Raw genomic sequence first — 25,198 nt, 5'->3', positions numbered from 1 at the left:
GCTAGGTGGAAATCATGGTTAGCCATTGTATCCTAGGAAACAGACGACCCGCTCGGTCGATTCGCTCAGTCAAAGGCTCACTCGCCTGGTTGCTTCATCCGCCCGGTCAACCTCTACACCCAGCCAGTCCCAAGCTCAACTTCGACCCTGTCGGCCGCATTCGTTTGGATGCCATTTTGCTCGTTTGGTCACCCTGCTACGCTACCCGACCGGGCTATTTCGCTCGCCCAACCGCATATTCACTTAGTTGCCCGGCTCTCCCGTTCGACCTCACTGCTCGGACTACCTCCAGCTCGTTCATTCGGCCTCTTTGCCCGGACGACCTCCAACTCGCTCCGCAAAAGCTCGCTCGGCCTCTCCACCCGTTCGATCACAAGCTCACTCAGCCGCTTAGCTCGTTCAGTCGCACTACCCAATCAGATTTTTAGTTTGATCAGCAACTTGGCCGGCCTTGCTACCCGATTGGCTACTGAACCCAACCGGCCCTTTAGTCCGCTCGGACTCGACCGCTCGGACTTTGCTGCGTGTACGCTCTACTCACTCAGCCACTCCGCGGACAACAATTAACAAAAATCAACCTCTACTGATAGCCTGAGATTATCAATTCAGGTCATCTCGACAGATAAATTGAATTTAATTTCGTATAATTTAAATTCAATAAAGTTCCAAATATCTTTGACAACATATTGTTTAGAGCTTCAAACTCTAAATAGCAGTCTCTATGGGAGTGATGCCTGTGTTGATAAACAAGTAATTCCTCAGTCACTTCAGGTGAAGGTTTGCTCAAGCTTGACCTCTAGGCCATGGAAGGCACTAACATTTCTCCATCAAAAATCTCAAAGGAAGAAGATGTATACTCCTCCGAGTGTCTACTCCTAGTCCTTGAGAGTCTCAAACTTAGGCCTTTAGTTCTTGCGTTATCGCTTTTACTCGAGGATAAAATATATAGACAAGCAAAGGAGAAGTCCCTTTTATGGAAGAGAGAACATGGTAAACCTTTGCTTGGATTGAGGTGTCAAATAGAACACCCCTTTATTGGAATCAATCTTAAAGGTTGCTATGAATAGTCACTCAGTGGGTTCAACTCCAATGAGGCCAAGTATTGCTAGGAGTTCAAAGAAAATTAGCTAGCAACCCTAGATGAGCAATTTAAGATGACAAGTTTCAAAAAACACACTTCTATCCTAAATTTTGACACAAGTGGATTTGCAAATAAAGTTATGATATCTTTGTCATTTTTTTGCATTGCAAGTAAATTTACAAATTAATTTAACATGGTAAAAAACTATAAATTCATTTCATATGCAGTTGTGAAATTCCAAATTATAAACAAACATGCTATACAAGTTGGGAGAAAAGAAAAAATCAAGTGCCTTTCAGGAAAAATTATAAAGATGCATGTATATAACACATGTAGTTATGGTTTGAGAACTTGAATCTCTTGCTTCACCGGTCACATAATCTTCAAACTCAGTAATTCTAAACCTCATTGTGAAGTTCAACAGCAGAAACAAATATTTCAAGATGGAAAATTCTATAATAAAGGAAAGCTTTCAAAATTCTCTCATCATTTCATTTCAACTTGGTACAGAAGCAGCTTCCTTCAGACATGACCTCATGATCTCCGCAAGCTTAGAACATGCATCCAGACACAACTCCATTGCCTTTTCATGAAGAAAGATAATGTGATTGTTTGTTGAATAACTGAGAATTTCCCACAGATAAATAAGAGTACCTCGTTAATTTTGGGAGTTGTCCATTCTCCTGTGAGGGTCAGCTGAGTGACCTCGTTACGAGCAGGCATGCATGTAACCATGAGGCTACCATCTTGGCAGGCTTCCTCTTCCAAAGTGGGATCGATAACTAGGTTCTTCCCAAAACAAGACTAGGAAAAAAAATGAAGTTAATAAAAATCAAATGAAACTTTCAGCAAAGTATGAAGGGTCACAAAAAAAAAACATATGTACGATATATTGTAGAAGTCAAGATTAGACCAAGAACATTTAGGTTGTCTTTGGAAAGGAATGAGAAAGAAAATTAAAATGGACTAGAGGGCAATGGAAAGGAGTATATTAAATTCCATTATTTTAAGAATAATAGCAGATATGACAAATGAAATATTTTAAGCTCCAGTTAACTATTGTTTTTCAATTTCTTCCATGCGAATAATAGCAGATATGACAAATGAAATATCCCCCAACCAAAAAAAAAAAAATCAAGTCAATTGTTTCCTTGGCCCAAGCAGTCTTCTTAATTGTAATTTTTGATATATAACTTTTTAATAAGTGTTATATTTAATAGAGATAGAATAAGTTTTCCCTTAAAGAGTGGAATGGGTTTTAGTGGATTGTGTTACTCCTTGCAATGGTTTGTTCCCCTTCAAATTATTCATCTAAACATTGGAATGAAATCATTGAAGGAATGAATCATTCTGATTCTATTCTGTTTCGTACGTACCAAACACAACCTTAATGTGTGTTTCATGACCATATTTTGCAAGGAAAATACTCATAAAAATTTGGACTCTGCACTGCAGTTAAAAGCGCTATCATATAATGAAAAAGAGCATTTGAAATTAGTAATAAAATTGTAACAGAGCTGACTTTGACCGCATGCTTAAAACAAACTGTGACATACCACAGAAACAGCTGAAACAAGATCGTACATCATGATCCCAGCATCAGCAAGTGCAAGACTAGCACAAGTTATGATCACTGGAAGATCCCCTACAAAGTAAACAAGGAAGAAGGTCAATAATTTGGTAAATTGATACTTGTTGAAATTGCATTAGAATGGATAAACACGATATAGCACTTGTTGAAAATGCATTTGAATGGATGATGCTCAAGTTAAACTGATGCCAATATCACCATACATAATGGGCATAAACTAAGTCTGCACATATTGGAATGGAATTTCTTTCATCTTCTTCCCACTGCTCCCCATTATCGGGATTTTAAGAATTAGATGTGTTGTTAAGGACCTACTTATAATTAGGAAAATATGCAGAGATGTATTTATAAAGTAATAATAAGATGAAATATATAGATAGAAGAGACTATCTAATCAACGCTAATAATTTTCTCCAAGAACAACATGGTATACGGGTGGGTATATTTGATGCCTCCCTCATCACCCTGCCACCTTCCATACAACGAGACTTAGTTCTTGCACCAAGCCCCATCGTGATGGTCATTCACTCACATCTCTAGTGGTATTCATCGAATTGATTCCCTATTGCATCTTCTTACATTTTTGTTCCTTGATCTTCCTTGAACTACGCATCACACATCTCCTCATCATCCAAGATAGGCATGGTGAAACATCTTGACTCTTCCCCAAGTATCACTTACATACTTATCATCCTACATCGGGTCTTAGAGACCTCCAAGGATTCCAAGTCATCTCAAGGCATCACAGTCCGTAATTTCTCCACGACAATGTATATATGCAAAAATGTGCCCAAAGTGTGACCTGATCCCTATTTGTTGTGACCTCCAAGAAAAATGTAGAGATCTACATCTGCAAAGAATCTTTGATGAAGCTCCTGTGCTTCTCCAACCTCCTTCCTACATCTATTGTGATGTCCTCACAAATGGAGAAAAGGAATGTCTTCCTGCTTGTACAGACCTAAATAGTGCCTATTCTATTCATTCACACAGATGAAGAAAGAGGTTTCTTCATATCCTGCTCATCTCAATAGAGGGACAAAACTGTGTTGTCCAAATTCTTGCTGTAAGAAAGTTGGGCAGTCTTCAATAATAAATGTTGCACTCATTGGTTACTCCACCTTCAGCAACACTTCTAATTCTTTCAGGTCCATGGTTATCACTATGAAATTGAATCTGAAAAAATCTGCCACTAAGGCATATGGTCTATAGGCAGGGACAGCTAGAATTTAAGAAAACTAGGGTTGCCAGTATTCTTGAGCCGGATAGAGCCATATGGGAAAGGATTGTTGCTCAATTATTAGCAAGGATCGTGATACAGAGCCGTGCTAACTGGCAATGATAAAGTTTTCTGTTTTGTCTGCTATATATATATATATATATAATTTCCCTTTCTTTTAGGATCTTTATAGGGTTTAGAGTTTAGGACAATTAATTTTTTCCCTCTTTCATTTTTTTTTTTTACAGTTGATTCCTTTCCCTCCGGTAATATCTTTCCCTCTTTCATTCGTTTCTTTCCCTCCTTCATCCGTTTACAAAATAAACAACAAAGACTAAGAAAAAAAAAATGCTTTATGGATGAAGATATTGATGAATTATAAGGTAAAGCATATGCCTTGGTGCAACGATAAAGTTATTGTTTTGTGACCAAAAAGGTCACGGGTTCGAATTCTGGAAACAACCTCTTGCAAAAAAAAACAAGATAAGGCTGCGTACAATGGATCCTTTCCCGGGACCCCGCATAGCGAGAGTTTCGTACACCGGGCTGCCTTTTTTTTATAAGGTAAAGCATATATAATAATTAAATACTAATAAAAATATTTTTAAATTAATATACTTTATATTTAAAGAGTATCAAAATTGTATTGACATAGCACGTTATAGTACTGAAACCGTATCGTTCCGTCATAAATATAAACTCTAGCATGACTCATAATTTTAAACCTTGATTACTAGCCTCCTTTGGCAAACCATTAATCCTAGTGTTATCAGCCTTTTCCAATTTTTCTAGTCATGCTGCAAGATATGGTCACAAGCACAAAATCTCTATACTCATATCTTATGCTTAATAGGTGATAGGAAATCTATTCCATCTTTGTTAGTTTGGCATAGCGATGACTATCAACATTGGTAGATTTCAGGCATTTGTTATAGACATCAAACACTTCAAGTCACATCAGATGTTTGAGTTATTCAGGATTACATTGGACTATTCACCATTGTTCTTTGCACAGTTCTCCATAATTCAAACTGAGGAACACTTGGATTATTGATGGCATATGTTTCCTCTCACTCTCTGACACTTACATGCTAATCAATTCTACCCCTGTGAGCATGTGTCGGACTGATTTGCTGTCAAGAGTGACTTATGGAGCTGGTGTAGGCCATTAGTGAGGCCATGGAGGGGATCAGGGTAGACCTAAGCACATTTGCTATAAGAAGCTAGGACCTGTGAGAGATATATGATATAAGATTTCCACTTGGCGATACCTCATATTGCTAATGTAGCTCAATTCAAACCACCTTCGTAGGATGGACCCCCTACAATAAGCAATTTAGTTCAAACTCCACCATCTGTGTCTCTATTGGAGAGTACTTTTGCTTTCTTCAATTTCAAGCTGTCTTATCTCAACCTATTACTTTTATGGCTTATGTTGGTACCCCTATTTCTTATCTGACACATATATCTAAATTTTCTCTCCAACAAAATGATATTGTTAAAAGAACTTGGTCAAGAAGGTGGTACATACTACTTCACAATATAGTTCCTCTCAAGTTTTAAGATAATCTATTTGTTTGTTAGCTTATACATTTTATCTTCTTTGCTCTTCATGGTCAAATCCCCACCACCAATCTTTTCCCTCATGATGTCGTAATATCTTTCAACGTGTGTGGTTAATTGTAATTTAGTTCATGTTTGCTCTATAGGTAGAGGCAAACTATCTCATAGACTGGTCAAGTTTCTCTTTTGATACTATGTTAGAATGAAGTTTCTCTTATGGTTTCATCTAGGTGGATCATGTGGGTGAAGGATATTATTCTTTTGACCACACTACAGTCCTCGTAATAAACAACCTAGTTCATGGTTCAAAAACTGATAGGGACTACACTGAAGTAATCCTTTATCTCCTTTTCTATTTGTCATCAGGGTAGATTCTCTTCAAAGAATCCAATGCATAGAAAGATCAAATAGCTTCTAGAATTTCCAAGGAGGAAACAAGAAAGAACTTACCAACATTTGGATTATCTTGGCTTATGTCTCTATTTTCAGTGAACTGACAAATTATCTTTCGAAATCCCACACAAAGGTCTAGATTTGACTAAGCATTTTTTGATGCAATTACCAACATCTCCTATTCCTTATCTGGGTTTAATTTGGAAATTAGGAAACTGAAGAAAAATTATTGGGTTCCACTGATTAAGATGCAGTGAAGGCTAAATCATCCCATGGCAGATAACAATTTCAGTTGTTGATGTCAATTAATGGTGTGTTTAACCATATTTCCTCTCAAGCAAGTATCTGGATGCTTCCTAATAAACTAAAAGGAATTTCCTTTTGAACTGGCTGGAGCAATGTTGTTTGACCAAAAAAAGCTGGTGTGCTTAATAGATATTGTCATAACGTTGAGCTACCATAGTCATGCTAATGATCCCTTGTGCTTGGATCAACCATTATGAAATGCTTGTATGTTAGGATTCTTCACCAGTTTAGTTATAGTCTAAAAGTAATTGATAATTCTTGTGGAAAGGCACATACTTCAGGTTAGGGATTTCTTTTAGAGAGTTTGCTTTGATGTTGTACAATCATCCAAATCCTTTTCTTCTGGATTGGTGGAATAGTGGCACTTGCTGAAACATGAGTTTAACTCTCTTTTTATATTTATCTAGATTAGCAAATTATTGTTTCAGAAATTAATACTTCTAGGCTGAACTTGGGTTTACAACTTAATTAGATCACTCTAGATCGCCTTGTGGTTAGAGTATTTGTCAAAAATATCTTTGGAGATGAATGTGCTAGGAGTTTTTACAATAAATCTTCATATTGGATGGCGCGGTTTAAAATCTTGTGTCTTTTCGTCCCGTACGAACAAAACATTTCATTCCGCCCACCGACCGAAACATCTCTGGTACCAACACGCCCGAGGCCCCACAGTCGCCCAAAGGCGTTGCGCAAGCTCTACGACGGCTGCGGAGGCATCGCGCGAGTCCTGCAACAGCAATGAACGCCACGGAAGCGTGTGTGACTCGTGCAGAATGGCAACAACACGTCTAACTTTAACTTAGGTTAATTAAATAACTTTAGGATAATAATTTCAATCAACTCCCAACCATGGTTTAAAATCTCAATCCGTGATGAGGTTTTGGTTCGGAATGATACGGTTTCGGTATCGTATCAACACAATTTCAGTACTTTTTTTATATATATAGTAATTAGTAGATAAATATATTTATTGTATATAATTTAAAAATAAGTTATATATTGATTTTATATAAATTCTTAATTATTGGACAACATAATATGATTAGAAAAAATAATTAAATATAGTTTTAAAGAAAAAAAGCATTTATTCATTTAATTAATTATTAATTTAAATAATATATATTTTAAATAGTAAAAAATATTAATTAAACAGTAAAATAATAAAAAATATATATATATATAATAATAAAAAAATTATCATAATATAAATCTAATTTATTAAAAAATAGAATTTTTAAATGAAATTTAAAACATTTAAAAAATAAAATTTCAGAATATTAATTAAATAAATTAATTAAAAAAATAATTTTAAATATACTTTTTATATATTATATTGGAATAATTTAACTAGGGTTTATAAAAGTCTCTTCAAAATATCATAGGAATTATTTAAATTAATTAAATCATAAGTTTAATTGAACATCGTAAAAACATCGCTGTTGTTGGGGGATCACGGAGGGTGGCGCCCGAAGCATTCCACAACACTTTCGGCGCCACTGGAAGCTTCCTGCGATGCTTCCGGCAGTGCCAAAGGCGTCATGGGATCTTTCGGACGCTCAGATCCCCCCCCCTCTCCAAAATCCCCCCGCAGCCGTCTGCGCCACGCAAAACTTCGGCACGTGAGATGCAAGTTTTGCCCACGCGGCAGAACAGTAAATACCGTCCAAGCTGCCCAGCATGGAATGACATTTCACTCCATCCCAACTATAATAGGGACAATTTAAATAGGCTTAATTTAGATTAAATTTTAGATTTTTAGTTAATATATTTTATATTTAAAAAATACCGAAACCATATCGACATGGCATGATAAGATACCAAAACTATATCGTTCTAGTCCGTGACCGAAACCTAATCGAGATTTTAAACCATGTTGGATGCTCTTAGTGGGGGTGAGTTCAGAAGAATATTTGAAGGCAGTTTAATATTCTTTTATGCCTAACAAAGTCCAAACTATGTCTAGGCTTTTGCTAAATTATAACCTTAGTAGGCATCTGGCTTCAGTGTAAAAGGTATGGCAACAGTTGACAGACATGTTTTCTGCCTATGGAATGATGAAACTATTAAACAACAATTCAGATTGTGTTTATTTGTCCAGACTAGCTAGTGTTAGCAATCTATAAAACTGTTTTATCTTCAGTGGTTTATCCTTTGAGACCACAATCTTGCACGAATCAGCAAGACTCTTCTTCAGTGCTTGTCAAGCATGGTGTTGGATAATCTGGTATCAATCAAACAAAGTTCTTTTGATGCTTACCCATTGCAAAGTCCACCTCTCTCTTCATTGGATTTGGACTAATAGGCTCCGTTCCTTGAAGAGGAGAAGGCTCATACAAAAGAATGTTACAAGTTCTCCAGTTACTAATGATCTTAATTCCTGGAGTTCATCCTTTTTTACCCTCATACTGGTGTATCTCAATTCAAGATGGATGACTTTTCTTGTTTGTCGTGTCAAATTGACCATGTAAAGTCAGCCAGATTTAGCAAGAGTCTCTTGGGTATTTCTTTATTTGGCTTAGAGCATTTAAATTGGGTAGAAGGTGTTGGAGAGTTCTAACTTCTAGATTTACAATGTATTATGTATCTTAACTTTAACATATCCCAGCATACTTGAGATAAATAAGTGGAAGACCCTATTCAAAGTGAACTATTATAATTTCATCCATGCAGGAGCGTTAAAAACTCTTCTATAACAAAGCGTATGAAAATTAAAATTGAAGACATAAGATCACCAGACTCTGTGTGTGTGTGGATAATGATCTAGTTCAAATAATAATTAAATAATGATTATTTCTTTTAGATAAATTATAACATAAGAAAACAAGAATTTAATTAACAAGAAAACATCCACATAAACAACACATGGAGTATATACTAACCACCACCAGATTCCAGAACCAATGCAAAAACATCAACTGTAGTCTTTGGGAATGTTTCAAGAATGATGGCCCCTTCCAGGGCTTTATGAAGCATTGAAGAGTACTCCTTGTTATCTGTTCCCTGGAAGATGATAGATATAAGATGATGCAGGACAGTTCATTATATCTTCGAGCAGAATATATGGAACATGAAGGTAAAATACCTGTCCGCGAATTGAAGTTGAAAAAGTTGTGTAAAGGACATTGCAGTTTAATCTTCCAGTATTGCTGTACAGCATAGCTTTCTTGCTCTCCCTTGGACCAAACCTAAACAAAATAATCATCAATAGCATGTGCAGGAAAATGCATATCAAACCAATTTTCAATAGGTTGTCCTCATGTCTCATCATACATACATACATAAGTGGTCAATAGTAAAAGAGAAAGTCGAAAGAAAAGGCTGCATTCCTTCACTTGCAAACAAACAAATATTGTAGTAACAAGTACCACAAAATCCTTGGTCTTAGGGAATTTATTCTGTTAAGCATATCTTAACAAAATGAATCTTCCAGATCATTAATAAACTTTTAATTTGTTAATTTCACTTATTTTCTACTCTTTAAAGTGTACAGGAACAGAATCTATTGGTGGAATACTACAAGTACTGATACAAAAAGCCAAACAATTGTTGCATAGTTACTCTTTCACAAGACAAGCTCAAAAGTAAACCAACAATCATGATCATTAAAGATTACACCTTTTCTCTACACAAAATTCAACACCGAAGTGGAAATAAGCAGGGTGACAGGGATGTACTACTATAATAAGGTGCTAGCCAGTTATGATGTTGCCTATTGTCCTCGAAAAAAAAGAATATAAGTTACCCAAGTTCCTTATTTGGCTATGTTGGGAGTAAGTTTCCCCATTCCATTAGTGTGTCCTAATTGTCACTGCCCACTAGATAATGAAACCCACTAGCTAATGAAACCTCTAAAATTAAGTATAAAGTGCTTGCTCCCTCTGTCCCCTTTATTCCATGTGTATCAAATAGCTAGCAGAGAGAATGCCTCTTTAATTTATTTGGATGGAATAAGAGAGAAAATAAAATAAATAAAATGAAATGACCAATTTTTCTTGTTTACTTGGAGAAGGGATTATTTTTAGCTCTACACGGAATATAGATCCCTAGACATGGAGAATTAAATCTAGGCATCTAACCACTTAAGATAACATATTGATGGTAAAGGAAAGAATTTAATGGCCATCATTCTCGATAAATTATTTATGCCTAAAGAAAATATGTACCGAAATGAAATTTACACATCTCCTACATACAATAGGTAAATGAGAATATTCAGTCGCTTCAATTCCATCTAAGTAAACAAGATAAATGAAATGGAGTGCAAATAGATGATACAATTCACTTTTCTTTTCTCTTCACTAAAACTATTCCATTCCCCAACTATTTCTTCCCCTTAATTAAACACAGCAGCAGGGTTCCACCATTTTGCATTGACAATCTAAAGATTAAGCAGAACTCACAAAAATTTGTTACTCTAGCAGTAAAATAATGGAATTTACTTACACAGAGACAATGACCTTGGTCGCTCCAAACTCTGCGTAGGCAGATCCTGAAGCAGCACTAGCAGCACCAGTTCTGAGAACTACAATACAGAAACAAGGTCAGTACAGCACTAACCTCTATGTCCAAGAAAGCAGTTTGTTCACGTAGTCGCAATAGCAAAAGACTGTTTCTACACCGTAGTCAAAACGTCAAACACCTAACGAGTGAAACATAGAGCATGCTAGTGTTGATCGAGAAGTAGAGAAGTTAAAAGAAGGCACACGAACACGCTGGCCTGCACTGCTGAAAGGTCCGGCCATCGGAACGAGCCCAATCGGCTTCCTGGAACAGCCTCCTCTGCTGCCGCCGTCTTTTGTTGTCCGAGTTCTGAGACGGAGAATAAGTCGACGTTGTCATTACTGTCGGCCTGCGATGCGTGCCCGTGCTTGTTCTTCTACGTGTTCTCTTCGACGTCAACTTCTGGGTATTCGTCTCACTTTAGACTGAAGATGTGTTTCAAAATGGCGATGCGGCCTGCGGGCGAAACTGAAGGGTTCAGTTCCATCTGATTCAATTCGAGTGAAAGGGGAAAAGGAAACTACCATTTGGATGCCGATGGAAGAGACGACTTGTCGCCGGCGTCGAAATGTCGCGTTGCTCGAGTTTGGTCGAGAGAGAGGAGCCGGCGGCACTCGGAAAGAAGAGCGGCGGCTCAGCAGATGTGCTCTTCGTCGGGTCTAGGGATGTCAATTCGGTCGGTCGGATGGGTTCGGGTGGGGTGGGTTCGGATTTGAAATAAGGATATTATTAAAAAAAAATCTCAATCAAAATATATACGAATCCGAATCAGAAAATTATAAATTTGATTCAGAACCGGATCCATATGAATAATCCGATCGATCCAATCTAATTTTTCATATGATATTATTTTTTAATAAAATAATTAAATAAAAATTTAAAATAGATAATTAATGGTCATTTTTCGTTTGCTCGGACTGCTCTATGCGTAAACCTCCAATGATGCTTCGTTTGACTCTCAGTCCAAGTTGGTTGACCCTAGTGGTACCATTATTCTCATACTCAATTCATTTCTCTATTCAAACAGAATAAAATAAATAGAAGAAGAAGATAAAAAATAAAAGGAAGAATAAAAGTGCTAAAAAATTAAGATGACATTTGATTTGGTTTAATTTAGAAGTTTAGGAATGAGGGAATGAATTCATTCTTAAATTTTGTATTCATTCTTAAGATTTTAAAATGAAATCTAAAAATTTGGGTATGGATGAAACTCACCCCCTCCTTTGTGTTTTGATTGAATGAGAATAAAAATTAAGTTTTGGACGAAAATACTCTAATATATTTGTTCAATTTTTCTTGTATTTCACTCTCTCTCCTTATTCTATCTCATCATATTTTTTCTCTCCTCATTTTATCACTATATTTCTCTCTCAACATATTTCTCTCTTCTTATTCTCTCTCATCACACATTCTCTATCATTTTCTCTCTGTATTCTCTCTCATCACACACACTCTCTTTCATTATTTTCTCTCTCTTCATTATCTCCTCATTTTTTTTCATCATTCTTTCTCTCTCATCATTCTTTCTCTCTCATCATTCTTTCTCTCTCCTCAATCTCTCTTACTATACTCTCTCCATATTTTATCTCATCACACTTTCTCTCTCTTCATTCTCTTCCATCACACTCTCTCTCCTCATTCTCTCTCATCACACATTCTCTACCATTTTCTCCCCGTATTCTCTCTCATTATTTTCTCTCTCTTCATTCTCTCCTCAATTTTTCATCATATTTTCTCTCTCCTCAATTTCTCTTACCATACTCTCTCTATATTTTCTCTCATCACACTTTCTCTCTCTTCATTATCTTCCATCACACTCTCTTTTCTCATTTTCTCTCATCATACTTTTTCTCTCTTCATTTTTTCCCACCACACTTTCTCTCTCATCACATTTTCTCATCATACTTTCTCTCCTCAATCTCTCATTTTCTCTCATCACACTTTATCTCTCTTTATTTTTTTCACATCACTCTTTCTCTCTTAACACACTTTCTCTCTCATCATACTTTTTCTCTTCTTAATCTCTCCTATCACACTCTCTCTCCTCATATTCTCTCATCACATTATCTCTCTCTTTATTTTTCCATCACACTTTCTCTCTCATCACACTTTCTCTCTCATCATATGTTTCTCTCACATTCAACTTTCTCTTCCATCTATTTTTTCTCTTATTTTCCTCTAAGGGTAAAAAAAGAAAATTTAGGTTCATTCCGATTAAAAATATTCAACTAACCAAATATTATTTTAAAAATGATACCCAAGCTCATACTCATTCCCATTCCGTAATACTATGATACCCCTTGTCATTCTGATTCCTATGAGAGAACCAAACGCCACCTAAGATTTAATGGAGAAGAATCATCTCCATCTCCACTCACAAGAAGAAAACAAGGCAGGGGTGTTTTTAATTTTTTTAATATTTTTTATTCCCAACTTTTTAAGTTATTCTTTTAATATATGTTTTTATTGGTAAACATAGTTTTCTTCGTTAGTTTGTTTAATCTGTAATTCTAAGAAATAAGTTAGTTTACTTACAAGGCTCATTTCAAATTCTTGTTCCATTAAAATTATAAATTCTTGTAAAAATTCTGAGTTGGTTAAGCCAAAGATTATGTCATCTATATATACTTGGGCTATAAAGATATCTTGTTTAACTGATTTTACAAATAAAGTTGGATCAATTTGACCTTGGTTGAACCCTTTAGACATTAGGTAGGAGATCACACTTTCATACTAGGCCCTAGGTGTTTGTTTAAGACCATACAATGCTTTCTTGAGTTTAAAGACATGGTCGGATGATCTATATTTTCAAACCGAGGAAGTTGACCTACATAAACTTCTTCTTTTATTACCATATTTAGGAAGGCAAATTTAATATCCATGTGATAAATCTTAAAACCTTTATGGGTTGCATAGCTCATTAGCATTTTAATAGACTCAAGTCTAGCCATTGGAGCATATGTTTCACCATAGTCAAGTTCCTCTACTTGACTAAACGCTTTGGCTACTAGTCTAGTCTTGTTTCTAACAATTTCTCCATTTTCACTTAGGCTACATTTGGTATAGTGTAATCTACCTTGTAATGTAATCAGGATTACATTACAAGGCTGATTATTTTGTTTAGTTTAATTTTAAACTTTAATGTAATGTAATCTGGATTACAAAAGGTAGTGAAGTTTTGTAATCTGGATTACAAAACAAATACTATGTAATCCGATTATATTACGAGATAACTGTTTAACCAAAATTTAAATGCCGAATATACCCCTAGTCCACTGCGGTCGCCGCACACCGCTGCCCACCGCCGTCGACCGCCACCGCCCGCCGCCACCCGTCGCCCACTGCTGCCCGTTGCCGTCGTCGGTTGCCGGCGGCCAGTGGCCACCGCCGCCGCCCGTCGCCACCCGCCGTCGCCCGCCGCTCGCCGCTGCCGCCCGCAGTCCACCGCCGTCGGTGACCACCGCCGACCATCGCCCCCCGGTGGCCATCGCCGGCCACTCGCCGTCGCCAGTGGTCGCCAGTGGCCACACCGGCCACCGCCCGACGCCGCCGCCAACCACCTCCGACCGTTGTCGCCGCCCGCCAACCACCTCCGGTCGCTGCCACCGGCGGTTGTTGTCATCGTCGGTTGTCGGTTGCCGGCGGCCAGTGGCGGTCGGTGGCGGCCAACAGTTGCCGGTGGCGGCGACAGGTGGAGGAGGCCAACGACAACGACCGCTGGTTGCTACAAGCTCCGCCAGAAGTGCGGCGACAGTCGATAGAGGTCGCAGGATATTTTTATCATTTTATAATAATACGAATTACATTACTTATAAAAATAATGGACACCAAATAAAAGAATATAGTCACCCTTGTAATCAAAGATTACATACATTACATTTTCAAACGTAGTAATGTAATCAAGATTACATTACATTACATTACATTACATTACATTACAAATTTGATTACATTACGAGCTAGATTACATTACACCCAGCCAAACATAGCCTTAGTTTATTTCTAAATACCCATTTTATTTCTATTACCTTTTTATTATCAGGTAGTGATACAAAGTCCCAGACTTCATTTCTCTCAAATTGGGGCAGTTCTTCTTGCATGGCTATGATCTGGTTTGGGTCAAGTAAGGATTCTTCTATTGTTTTAGGTTCAATTTTAGAAATTAATGAAATTTCACTACAAGAAAACAGGGCTTCAGAGACGAAAAATTCCATCTCTGGAAGTCATTTTTCCATCTCTAAAGAATATTTGAGACGGAATATTCCGTTTCAAATATCCGTTAGTGAAACCCCCGTGACTAAATTTGAGACGAACATATTCCGTCTCAAATATCAAAAACAAATTAAAAAATTGTTTGTGAATATGTTTTTATTTGACCAAATGAAATTAATTAAAAATATAAATTCTGTTTCTAATTTTATTTTAAATCCGTTATTAATCTGTTTCAAATTACATAAAAAAAAATATAATTTTGATTTGTTTATAAATTCATTTATAATTCAGTTTATAAATTCTGTCTCAAAATTTATTTTAAACCCATCATTAATTTAAATTTTTATTTTTAAATTAAATTTATCACTAAATTTATATTATTATTTAAATTTATCATCTACATGATACTTTTAACAAGCACACATTTCAAACAAATTTAAAATTTTTAAAACAATTAATTTCTAATGCAAAAGTATCATAAAATTAATATTGAAATAAGTAAATATTCACATCATCTAAATACATTTAACCATTAATCAAAGATAAAGTAATTTAATCTTTATTTCGCTTATCACAATGCTCACGAGGACCAGATCCTCTTGGATATAAATGATTTGTATATCCCGCCTCTTGAATCATTTTACAAACCATCTCTTTTAGATTTTCTTCTCTTTGCCTACCTTCCTCGATAAGTTGTTCTTCCCTCTGTCTATTTTCTTTGATAATGAGTTCCAATTTATTTTTGTTTTCAGTAATTTCTTCCTCCATCCTCTTGCTAATAGCACGCATGTCTTCAATTTCTTGAGATAATTCCTTGTTCTTCTCATGAGAGCACATTTCATTGGAACTTCCATTGTATGATCTTCTAAAATGTTGATTGCGTCCAAATCCGTACACCCTCCTCTTACATGGATCGCCCACCACATCACACCATGATTTGAGATTGAATGAAGGTCGAGTAGATTGATCATCAACATTTTGTCTCTCTTTATATTGTTCCTGTCCTTATTACAAGAGCTTATATTAGTTTAACAAACATAAAAACCAACAAGTAAGAATTAATATAAGCTAATAGAAAATTAATGAATAACTAATTATGTTGACTTACACTAACACCTGATTTGTTACCCACAAACTCTCCAGTACCTTACTTTCTTTTTATGCATTCGTTCAAAAACTTCAAATTCATCCACATCTCGTCCTAAATCTTTTTTCTACAATCATATATAATATATGTCAATATAAAATAAAACAAATGAGATACATTGAATTTATATGTAAATGTCAAATATTTAATAAATTTATCAGATGTGTAAATTATTAGAATAAACATGTAAGAAAGGAGGTTTACCATTCTCTCACGTGTGCTACAAAAGAAATTGAACCCCCAGTATGTTTGGTAGTAGACCCATCCTTCGATGTCATTTTATTCTTCCGTGCAATTTCACATTTGATCTTGTGATCTGGTTTATTCCAATGAATTTTAACCAAGTCATTCCATATATTAGCTTCCATCCAATCAGGTCCTCTACCTATCATATCTAATATGTCTGGTTTCCTTCCTAAATCTTCTTGTGCAGATGATAATGCTGCTTTCTTAGCCAAATGAATGGATGCCCTGTATCTCTCACTTGAATTTTCATTCCATGCCTTTTTCATTTCTTTGTCGGTAAAATTATCCCAATTATATCTTAACTACATCAAAACAAATAAATAATCAAGATTATATATAATATCATATGTGAATAAATAATCAATGGCTGCTCTAACTACACCAGATATAGTCCAAGCTCACATATTAGACCATACAAATAAATAATTAAATAAATTAAATCAATAAAAAGAACCCAGCTATCCAAGGTTCTCTAAGCTAAAGGAAATCATGACGGCACACATGCAACCAAAATGACTCAAATGGCACATATGCAATTGACTAATCATTTATACATAGACCATCAATAAACTCAAAACCGAACTTTGACCTGACATATAGTTAACATATGGGTTTCCGATGTTGGGTAACTTTCTTCGGGTCTTAAACACATGATACATGAACTCATTAGGCAGAGTTGTATAATTAACATAAGAATTTTTTTTCAAAGTAAATCTTCTCATTAATTCTATCACTTTGCCAAAAAAAAAAAGTATCCAATTAAAAAATATATTACTTACCTTAAAATTTTCCCAAAGCAAATCTTTAATATCACTAGGCACATTTTTCCACGTTGGTCATACTCCTTTAATCACTCCTTTGATATCATTTGTAATTTCACGAGGAACTTCATTTTCGACAAATCTAAAGATAACAAAATTATGAATATTATAACAACAAAATTAATTTAATACAAAAGTATTAAAACTTAATAAATTTAAAAGGTCATATGACTTACTTATTCATAACCATATTTATTTTAGTCCATCCATCAATATTTGTTGGAATTTGAGACCCTTGATTAGGTCCTCTTCGTCGAACTACTAATGAACTATCTTCTTCACAGCTTGCATCATTAATCACGTTATCATCTAAAATTTGTCTTCCCACCTCATCCTATGACAAATAAATAAGAAAATTTAGCTTAATGTTTAACCATGGATATTAACCTTACCATTGTGATTTCAAATAAATAAGAAAATTTACATTTAAATCATTCTCATCAAGGTGCTAATGCAATACAAGAGCTTAAATTTTAGCTAATTGAGCAGTATTGAAGTAGCAATACAAGAGCTTAAATTTTAGCTAATTGAGCATCAATACAAGAGCTTAAATTTTAGTTAATTGAGCAGCATTGAAGTAGCAATACAAGAGCTTAAATTTTAGCTAATTGAGCAGCAATACAAGAGCTTAAAATTTAGCTAATTGAGCAGCATTGAAGTAGCAATACAAGAGCTTAACTTTTAGCTAATTGAGCAGCAATACAAGAGCTTAAATTTTAGCTAATTGAGCAGCATTGAAGTAGTAATACAAGAGCTTAAATTTTAGCTAATTGAGCATCAATACAAGAGCTTAAATTAGCACACAAAAGTTTGACTACAATTGTAGTTCAGCTTTTTTTATGTCAGGTGCACCCCTGCCATACACATCACAAAGTTCTCCATGAAGGGTCTTCATAGGCACCTACTTTACCGTTGCTATCCATACCAATATAATAAGGAATATTGCCTAAGATGCTTCCTTAAAAAGGATTATCTAAGAGCTTTGTTCCTGAAGCAAGCACATTAGCCAATGTTAGTTTCATTAGTGTTGAGATCAAAATGTAACTGCTATATTATATAAGTATTCAATTTTCAAATTAGTATACTTGATGCCCTATATGCTAATGCTCATATCTGTTAAGTGGGATGGTTTAAAATTGTATTGTTCTTGATTTTAAGGATAACATGTTCCATAGTACAACAATGTTCTGGTAGCTCATCCATTTGGCTTCAACGTGTGAGAAAACTCATTACAATAACTTCTTTAACCTAGTAGCTCTAGCAATGTTAATTAAGATTAAATCATAGACCAATTATATTTTATGTCAGCCACCGCACGATTAGGTCACACGAATGACCTCGATCGCATGAGTAGGACGCAACTAGTGTTGCGCGTTCTAGAATAGAGAAGAAGGCTGGAAAAGAAGATTAGGATTACCTGAGCTTAAGCTTGTTCGGTGGATCCTGGAAAGAACGCCGGAGAAGAAGATCGCGTGCGCCTTAAGCCGGAGGGTTGCGCGCCTTAGAGTCGTGCGTGATTTGGAGCCAGAGAAGAAGATCTCTTGCCCCTTAAGTCAGAGCCCTTAGAGCTGTGCTTGATTTGGGACCGGAGAAGAAGATCACGTGCAAGCCGAAGAAGAAATCGTGTGCGTGCAGCCGGAGAAGAAATTGCATGTGCGCCGACAAAGAAGAAATCGTGCGCCGATGAAGAGAAATCGCGTGTGCGGGATTTGGGAGAGAAACGTGAAGTTAATCTGGGTTTAGGGGGTTTTTTTTATTATTTAAAAGAAAATATATTTATAATTACTTAATAATCTATTTCTCATATTTTATACTTTATAAACAGATTTATTTTCTATTTAAAACAACTTTAAACTGATTTACAAACAAAAAAGATTTCGTATAAAATTTCGTTGATAATTCGTATTTATTTTTGTTTATAAAAATTAATTTATAAATTTTGTTTCTAATTTATTTTAAAATCCGTCTTAAATTTTTTTTCTATATTATTTTTTTAAAAGTTAAACAAAATAATAATTCTGTAGTAAATCTATTTATAATTTATTAAAATTTAAAACGAATTTTATTTCCGTTTTAAAATTCTGTTTCTGATACCCTATTTTCTTGTAGTGTTTGATTTAGATTTCTAAAAGATGATTTAGTCTAAACTCTTAGGTCTAGGTCACCTATAATTTGCTCAACTGGATGATCTGTGCTAGTTCTTATTATTCTAGTCTCAGTTTGTGTTTGTTGATGCGGGAAGCATCAGACGATCGAACCTGAGTTTTGATAATAATAAAGGGTTCAAAGTTAAGGTTATTTATGGTCTAACGAATTTGAATGAGATTGCAAGAAAGTCTTAAGTGTTTTTAGGCAAAAGTCCTAGCTGCAATTAGGCAGGTGGAAAACCCTAGGGGGCAGTAACCCTATGTCCTAGGAGGTGGTAACCCTAGGTGGAAAATCTTAGCGGGTCGAGAGCTTCACGCAAAATCCTAGAGTCGGGGACTCTAGGTTGAAACCTGGTGTCACGAACCGGGTGGAAGTCTGAACAGGTCGTGGAGTGGACGTCCAGCATGAAGACTGGAAGCTTTGGACGCTGAGCAAAAGTCCAGTTGGTCTGGAGGATCAATCTGACAATAGGTAAACTCTCCTGAGATGAGTAGGTGAGGACACGTTCCCCTGTGAGAGAACAGTAGGCGTCGGTTCAACCTAAGATTTCTGAGAAACTCGAAGTTAGAACCGGACAGTCCGAAGACTATCAAATGCTTTATTTTTCATGTCTATATTGTGCTAACTTTGTTTTGCAGGGTATGGTTAGTTTCTTGGACTAACATATTTTGCAAGAAGCAAATTGGGCATGTTTGGCTCAGATAAACAGTGTTTGAGGCACCTCAGGCACCTTGGCTGTAGCTGCGCAGGAAGCAGGGCAGAAGGCGCCTTCCAAGGATGCTGAAGGCGCCTTGGACAGATGATGGAAGGCGCCTTCCAAGGATGTGAAGGCGCCTTCAGGTGGATAAACAGGGCAAGCAGTGGGAGTATCAACACTAATCGACAGGGGATAAGAATCCTTGCTGGAGGCACTTTCCATGGAGGATAAAGGCGCCTTCAGCAGGCTATTTAAGCCAATCTCGAGCAAATACACAGCAATAACACAAAATCGCGATCCTTCTTCTGCGCACTGCTCCAAAAATGATCCGAAGAAGCCGTAGCACTGCTTCGACAACCTGAAGCCCGAAATTTCTCATTCTTAGTTGTTGGTATACTTTTTCTGCGCTTAAATTATATATATCTGTTGTATCTTGTAAAGATTCTCGAGCTTATAGTGATTGCCCATCGAAAGCGATCAACGATCGCGGACCTTGAAGTAGGAGTCGACAAAGACTCCAAACCAAGTAATCAAAAGTGTTAGCAATTGTTTTTAGTTTACTTCTATATTCCACTGCGTATTTACAAAACGAAAGTGTAAGCCACAAGCGTTTTTCACCCCCTTGTAGCGTTTTTTGATCCTACAATTGGTATCAGAACAGAATCGCTTCGAATTGGTGAAACCACCATTCAAGCAATTTTTTCGTGATAATTTTTTTAATTTTCGGAGTTAATCGAAATCGGTAAAATTGCCGCCTTCCGATCTATTTTATCGAAGGAGTTCTTTCATTTCTCGAAGTTGGTGCAAACACCACTCGAGTTTTTATTATATTCTCTTATTCCCGCACTACTAATCCAAAACCAAGTCTTAGAACCTTTGCTCTCTTTTTATTGTGTGCGAGGTTTCTTCATGAATGACTCACCAAGAAGGGTATAGCACTGCACGTCCTTCTCTTTTCTCTGGCGAGGATTTTGGCTATTGGAAAAGCTGAATGGAGTACCACCTCAAGACATAAGTCGAGATGTAGATAATCATCCAAACCGGTCTCGAACTTCCACTCGACGACGCTGAAAAGCCAGTGTCATACCAGAACTGGGACACAACATTAATGAAGAAAATTGAGACCAACGCCAAAGCAACATGCACTTTACAATGTAACCCGACAAAGGAAGAGCTAAACCGAGTCGGCCCGTTCTCAAGCGCTAACAAATTATGGGAAAAATTGATCGAGCTGCACAAGGACATTTCCGACACATAGGTAAGCAAACGAGACCTAATTCTGAATAAATTATATAATATAAAAATACAGGAGGGAGAGTCAGCAAGCCAACTTCATGCTCACATACAAGATCTACTAAACAGACTCCACATGATCGAACAGAAGGTTGAAAATTGCGACGTCATCAGATATGCATTAAATGCATTTCCAAGGAACACCTTGTGGGCATCCATGGTTGTAACGACCACCCTTCTTACTATACTATACTACTCTCTAAGGATGACCGCTACTTAACTACTAACTCTACTTACTAGTGTTACTTATGCTATTATTAGCAACACTTAAATTTATCACGACCCCAGAGAAGTTCCTATCGAAAAATTTCGGCAGAGTCTCCCTTGTACCGGTGACCATAAACTGAGATACAAAAATATATACTTCAGCCACAGGCGGCTAAAACATGTATCAAACACTCATATAGTTTAATAAGTGTCAAACACTAAAATAACTACTTATTACACAGAGACTCATCACAGCATGCAATCTAAGACACGAATAAACTCAATAAAACAAGGAATAAAAATACACTCTCAAATGACACAAACCATAAAGTACAACTCAACTATTTCTTATCCCTTAAACATGAAAACTCAAAGCTTCCTAGATCTCTCCATAGTCCAGGCATCACACACATCCATCATGCATCCTCCTTGTCGCCTTCCTTTTTACACTTTAACTTTTCCTTTATCTGCAGTAGGAGGAAAATAAATCTATAAGCGAAACGCTTAGTAAGTACTAAACTATCTCACAAAAACTCGAAAGTGTATAAGATGCAAAGGATGCTAAAACTGAAATGCTAAAAAGAAAAGCTAAACATGCTCATCTAATAGCAAAGCACTAAAATAATCTGCATACTTATGATATACAAAAATAAATCTGCATATTGGAAATAAAACTAATCATTCTCAATAAACTCATAAGGAAACAATTGAAAACCAATACTGTATACTTAGAATTATAAGAGCTAAACTTCGCTAGTTCTAAACATAGGTGATACTTGTTTCATTTATTTATAACCTTATACTTAAAATTAATATTTAACTTTCTTCTTCTCTTTCTTAGGCCCATGCTTAGTACCAAATGCGCGCTCTCTAATAGAGACTGAGGTAACGAGCCTCCAGTCCTATGAGGGTAAAGACCTTGGTCTTACCAGAGCCAAGACCTTGGAATTGGTCACCTGGATTTATTTAACGACAACCTTGGAAGTCGGGTACTAGCCTCTTACTTTAAATTACTTGTTATCTTTTCTAACTAGACCTTGGTCTTTTCTCTACTCATAACTTCTCATAATCCCCTAAGAGAGCTTACAAGAACACTGTAAGTATATCTAACAAGTAGAGAATTGCAACTAATTGAGCATGCTATAAAAATAGAGCAAAGGAAAGCAAATATGACTTCTTTAAGCATGCTACAATAAACATAAATTAAAGGAAAGCAAATCTGAACTCTCTAAGCATGCTATAATAAACATAAATCTAAGGAAAGCAAATCTGAACCCTCTAAGCATGCTACAATAAACATAAATCTAAGAGGACTGCTCATGCTCAGCTAAAGAAAAATGAACAACAAAATAAAGGAATCAATGTTGCATAGCAAAAGGGCCGGCTGGTTATACCTGTCAGACTAGCAGGGAAATCAAAACTACCTAGGATGCATAGTAGGGAAATATCTAAATCTGCAATACTTAGAAAGAATCTGTTCATGTTCAAGAAACCAAGAAACTTACACTACATGCTTTAAATAAAGGCTGTTCTTGCCTTTTTGAGTAGTAAGGAAAATGCTAAATCCATTCTAACTAAATAAAGGCTGTTCTTGGATAAGGAACTACTCATGCTTATTTAAGATACTTTCCTGCTTAAAACAAAGCTGTGAAATTCTGAAACTGAATTGCATGTTGAAATGTAAAGGAAACTAAGCAACCGAAATGCAAAGAAACCAAACACTGGAATGCTAGATAAGGTAGCAAAATAAGCTAACTCCGAATTGTTATAACAAGGTTGTTCATGCTAATAAAGGAAAACAAGGAACTCAAACTGAAATGCTGGAAATTAGGACTGATCGGCCTCATTGAGTTAGCACAGGAAGGTCCAAGCAGTAAGCTCAAGGAGGGCTATTCGTGTTCATGGAGGTAGCAAAGCAAAACCAACAAAACTGCACACTAATTAATGAGGCTGTTTATACACTTTGATTTGCAAGAATGCACCCTGAAAATACTACCAAGAAGATCTAGTATGGTGATTTGTATAGATGGCTATGTGTAAGCATAGTTATCCATTCCTTTCTATAGCCAAGTATGTGCAAGATACCTTAACTATACAGGTGTCAATTTATGGAAATTTTGCTTCTAGATTATGTAGGCATTGGAACTTTACAAGAACAAAGTATCTAAACTAGAATCATGACTCATCCAAACATATTTCTTTAAGCTCTAAACCTGTTACAACAGAAATACATAACAACTAGCTAAACTCTTTATTCATGCTATAACAGGATTACATAGAAACTAACTAATCTCTTTAATTATGCTTCATCAGGAAAATACTAAACGGTAATGAAAGGAACTCAAACTAAGTTCTGCACTTGCTAAAAACATGCTTATTCATATCCAGCAAATAGTACAAATAAAACTAATACTTGCTGAAATTAAAACCTTTATAACGTTTGTTTCAATGATATAAATGAAATATCAATCTGCACATGTACAGGACTAAATTCAGGACATGCATGCTATAATAGAACACAAGCAGCAAGCGAATAAATCCCTTTAAGCATGCTATAACAGAACATAAGTAGGCAAATTCTCTTTTCTACACAGCTTAATCCGAAACAAAACAAGAAGGCTAAATCCCTAGCTACCCTATTCTGTAAAGCATGATCCGGAAACCATAGGAAGAAATCCGAACACAAAGAAACAACCTACAGTATGTACCGAAATCAACAGGTCCTAGCAAGCACTCTGTACAACTCAAACCAACCTTAGCAATTCGGCTAGATAAACATAGCATAGAAAGAAAAGCCCTAGCATATAATTCCACTCGGCACAGCAAAATCCGAAAGCAAGGAAACAAAAAACCCTAAATTCGGAGCAACTCCTACCACAGGTGAGTAGTACTTACACTTGTTCTTGCACTTACAACCGATGGAATGGGTTCTAGGGTTCGGAGAAGGTGAAGATCTCGGCGATCCCTTCCTATCCGCGTGTTCTCCTTGACGAGGAGACCATGAATCTGTGAACGGCTCCCAAAAAGAAGTCCTCGCCGGCCGCCGGAGAGGAACCCTAGCGTCATCGCCCCTTTTCGCCCGAGAGAGAAGACTGCCGTCGCGAGGGAGAAGGGGAGGGAATTATGTTTAGGGTTCGCGTCGGGTGCAGGAAAAGGATTAAATCCTTATACTTAGGGTTTTTTATTACTTACTATACCTTAAATATTTGTCGCTCTTTCCTTATTCAGCAACGGTCGTGTGAACACTTGGTTGGCTGCGTTCTGCTTAAAGCTCGGCTCGTGGGTTCAAATCTCCGCTGCAACCCTTTTCTTCCTATTATTTCCTGTTATTAACTTCTACTACTTATATAAATTTTGTTCTCTATATGTTAACAAAAAGGTCGCGGAACAGTTGGCTGGCTGAATTCGGTTAAGGCTCGGTTCAGGTCCGATGTCCACGGTTCGAATCTCGGCTCGGATATTTTTTGTCAAAACTTCTTTCGTTTAGTAAAAATACCAAACGACCTCCAAAAATTACATAAAAATACTCTAAAAATTTCTAAAAATCTCTAGAATATTTTAAAAGCATTTACAAATATTTTAAGGACATTTAGAACTTTAAATAGGGAAAATTGGGTCGTTACAATCCCCATACCTTATAAAAAGTTCGTCCTCGAACTTAGAATAGTTCTGGATATTTCTGTCTCATACTATCCTCACGTTCCCATGTGACTTCCTCGTGCTTCTGATTCTGCCAGATGACCTTCACTAGTGGTACTTCTTTATTCCTTAGTCTCT

At 36.3% G+C, this 25,198-nt stretch overlaps 2 protein-coding genes across 2 annotated transcripts; one reads left to right on the top strand and one right to left on the bottom strand.

The window, feature by feature from the left end:
• Positions 1–1,354: 1,354 nt before the first annotated feature.
• On the bottom strand, positions 1,355–11,356 carry LOC121992444 (exosome complex component RRP41-like). The gene is made up of 8 exons (XM_042546825.1): positions 11,175–11,356; positions 10,860–11,106; positions 10,594–10,672; positions 9,233–9,335; positions 9,030–9,150; positions 2,638–2,726; positions 1,736–1,885; positions 1,355–1,664 (listed from the first exon to the last, which is right to left on the bottom strand). The coding sequence occupies exons 2-8, from the start codon at positions 10,987–10,989 to the stop codon at positions 1,578–1,580; spliced, it is 759 nt and encodes a 252-aa protein (XP_042402759.1). The 5' UTR covers positions 10,990–11,106; positions 11,175–11,356; the 3' UTR covers positions 1,355–1,577.
• Positions 11,357–13,902: 2,546 nt separating this feature from the next.
• Positions 13,903–14,758, top strand: LOC121990976 (leucine-rich repeat extensin-like protein 3). Its single transcript, XM_042545014.1, has 2 exons — positions 13,903–14,403; positions 14,693–14,758. The coding sequence occupies exons 1-2, from the start codon at positions 13,903–13,905 to the stop codon at positions 14,756–14,758; spliced, it is 567 nt and encodes a 188-aa protein (XP_042400948.1).
• Positions 14,759–25,198: the final 10,440 nt, after the last annotated feature.

This window comes from Zingiber officinale, chromosome 6B (assembly GCF_018446385.1).
Source record: "Zingiber officinale cultivar Zhangliang chromosome 6B, Zo_v1.1, whole genome shotgun sequence".
NCBI lineage: Eukaryota > Viridiplantae > Streptophyta > Magnoliopsida > Zingiberales > Zingiberaceae > Zingiber > Zingiber officinale.
The sequence above is the reverse complement of the archived record's forward strand: the minus strand, read 5'-3'. Positions and strand labels throughout refer to the sequence as shown.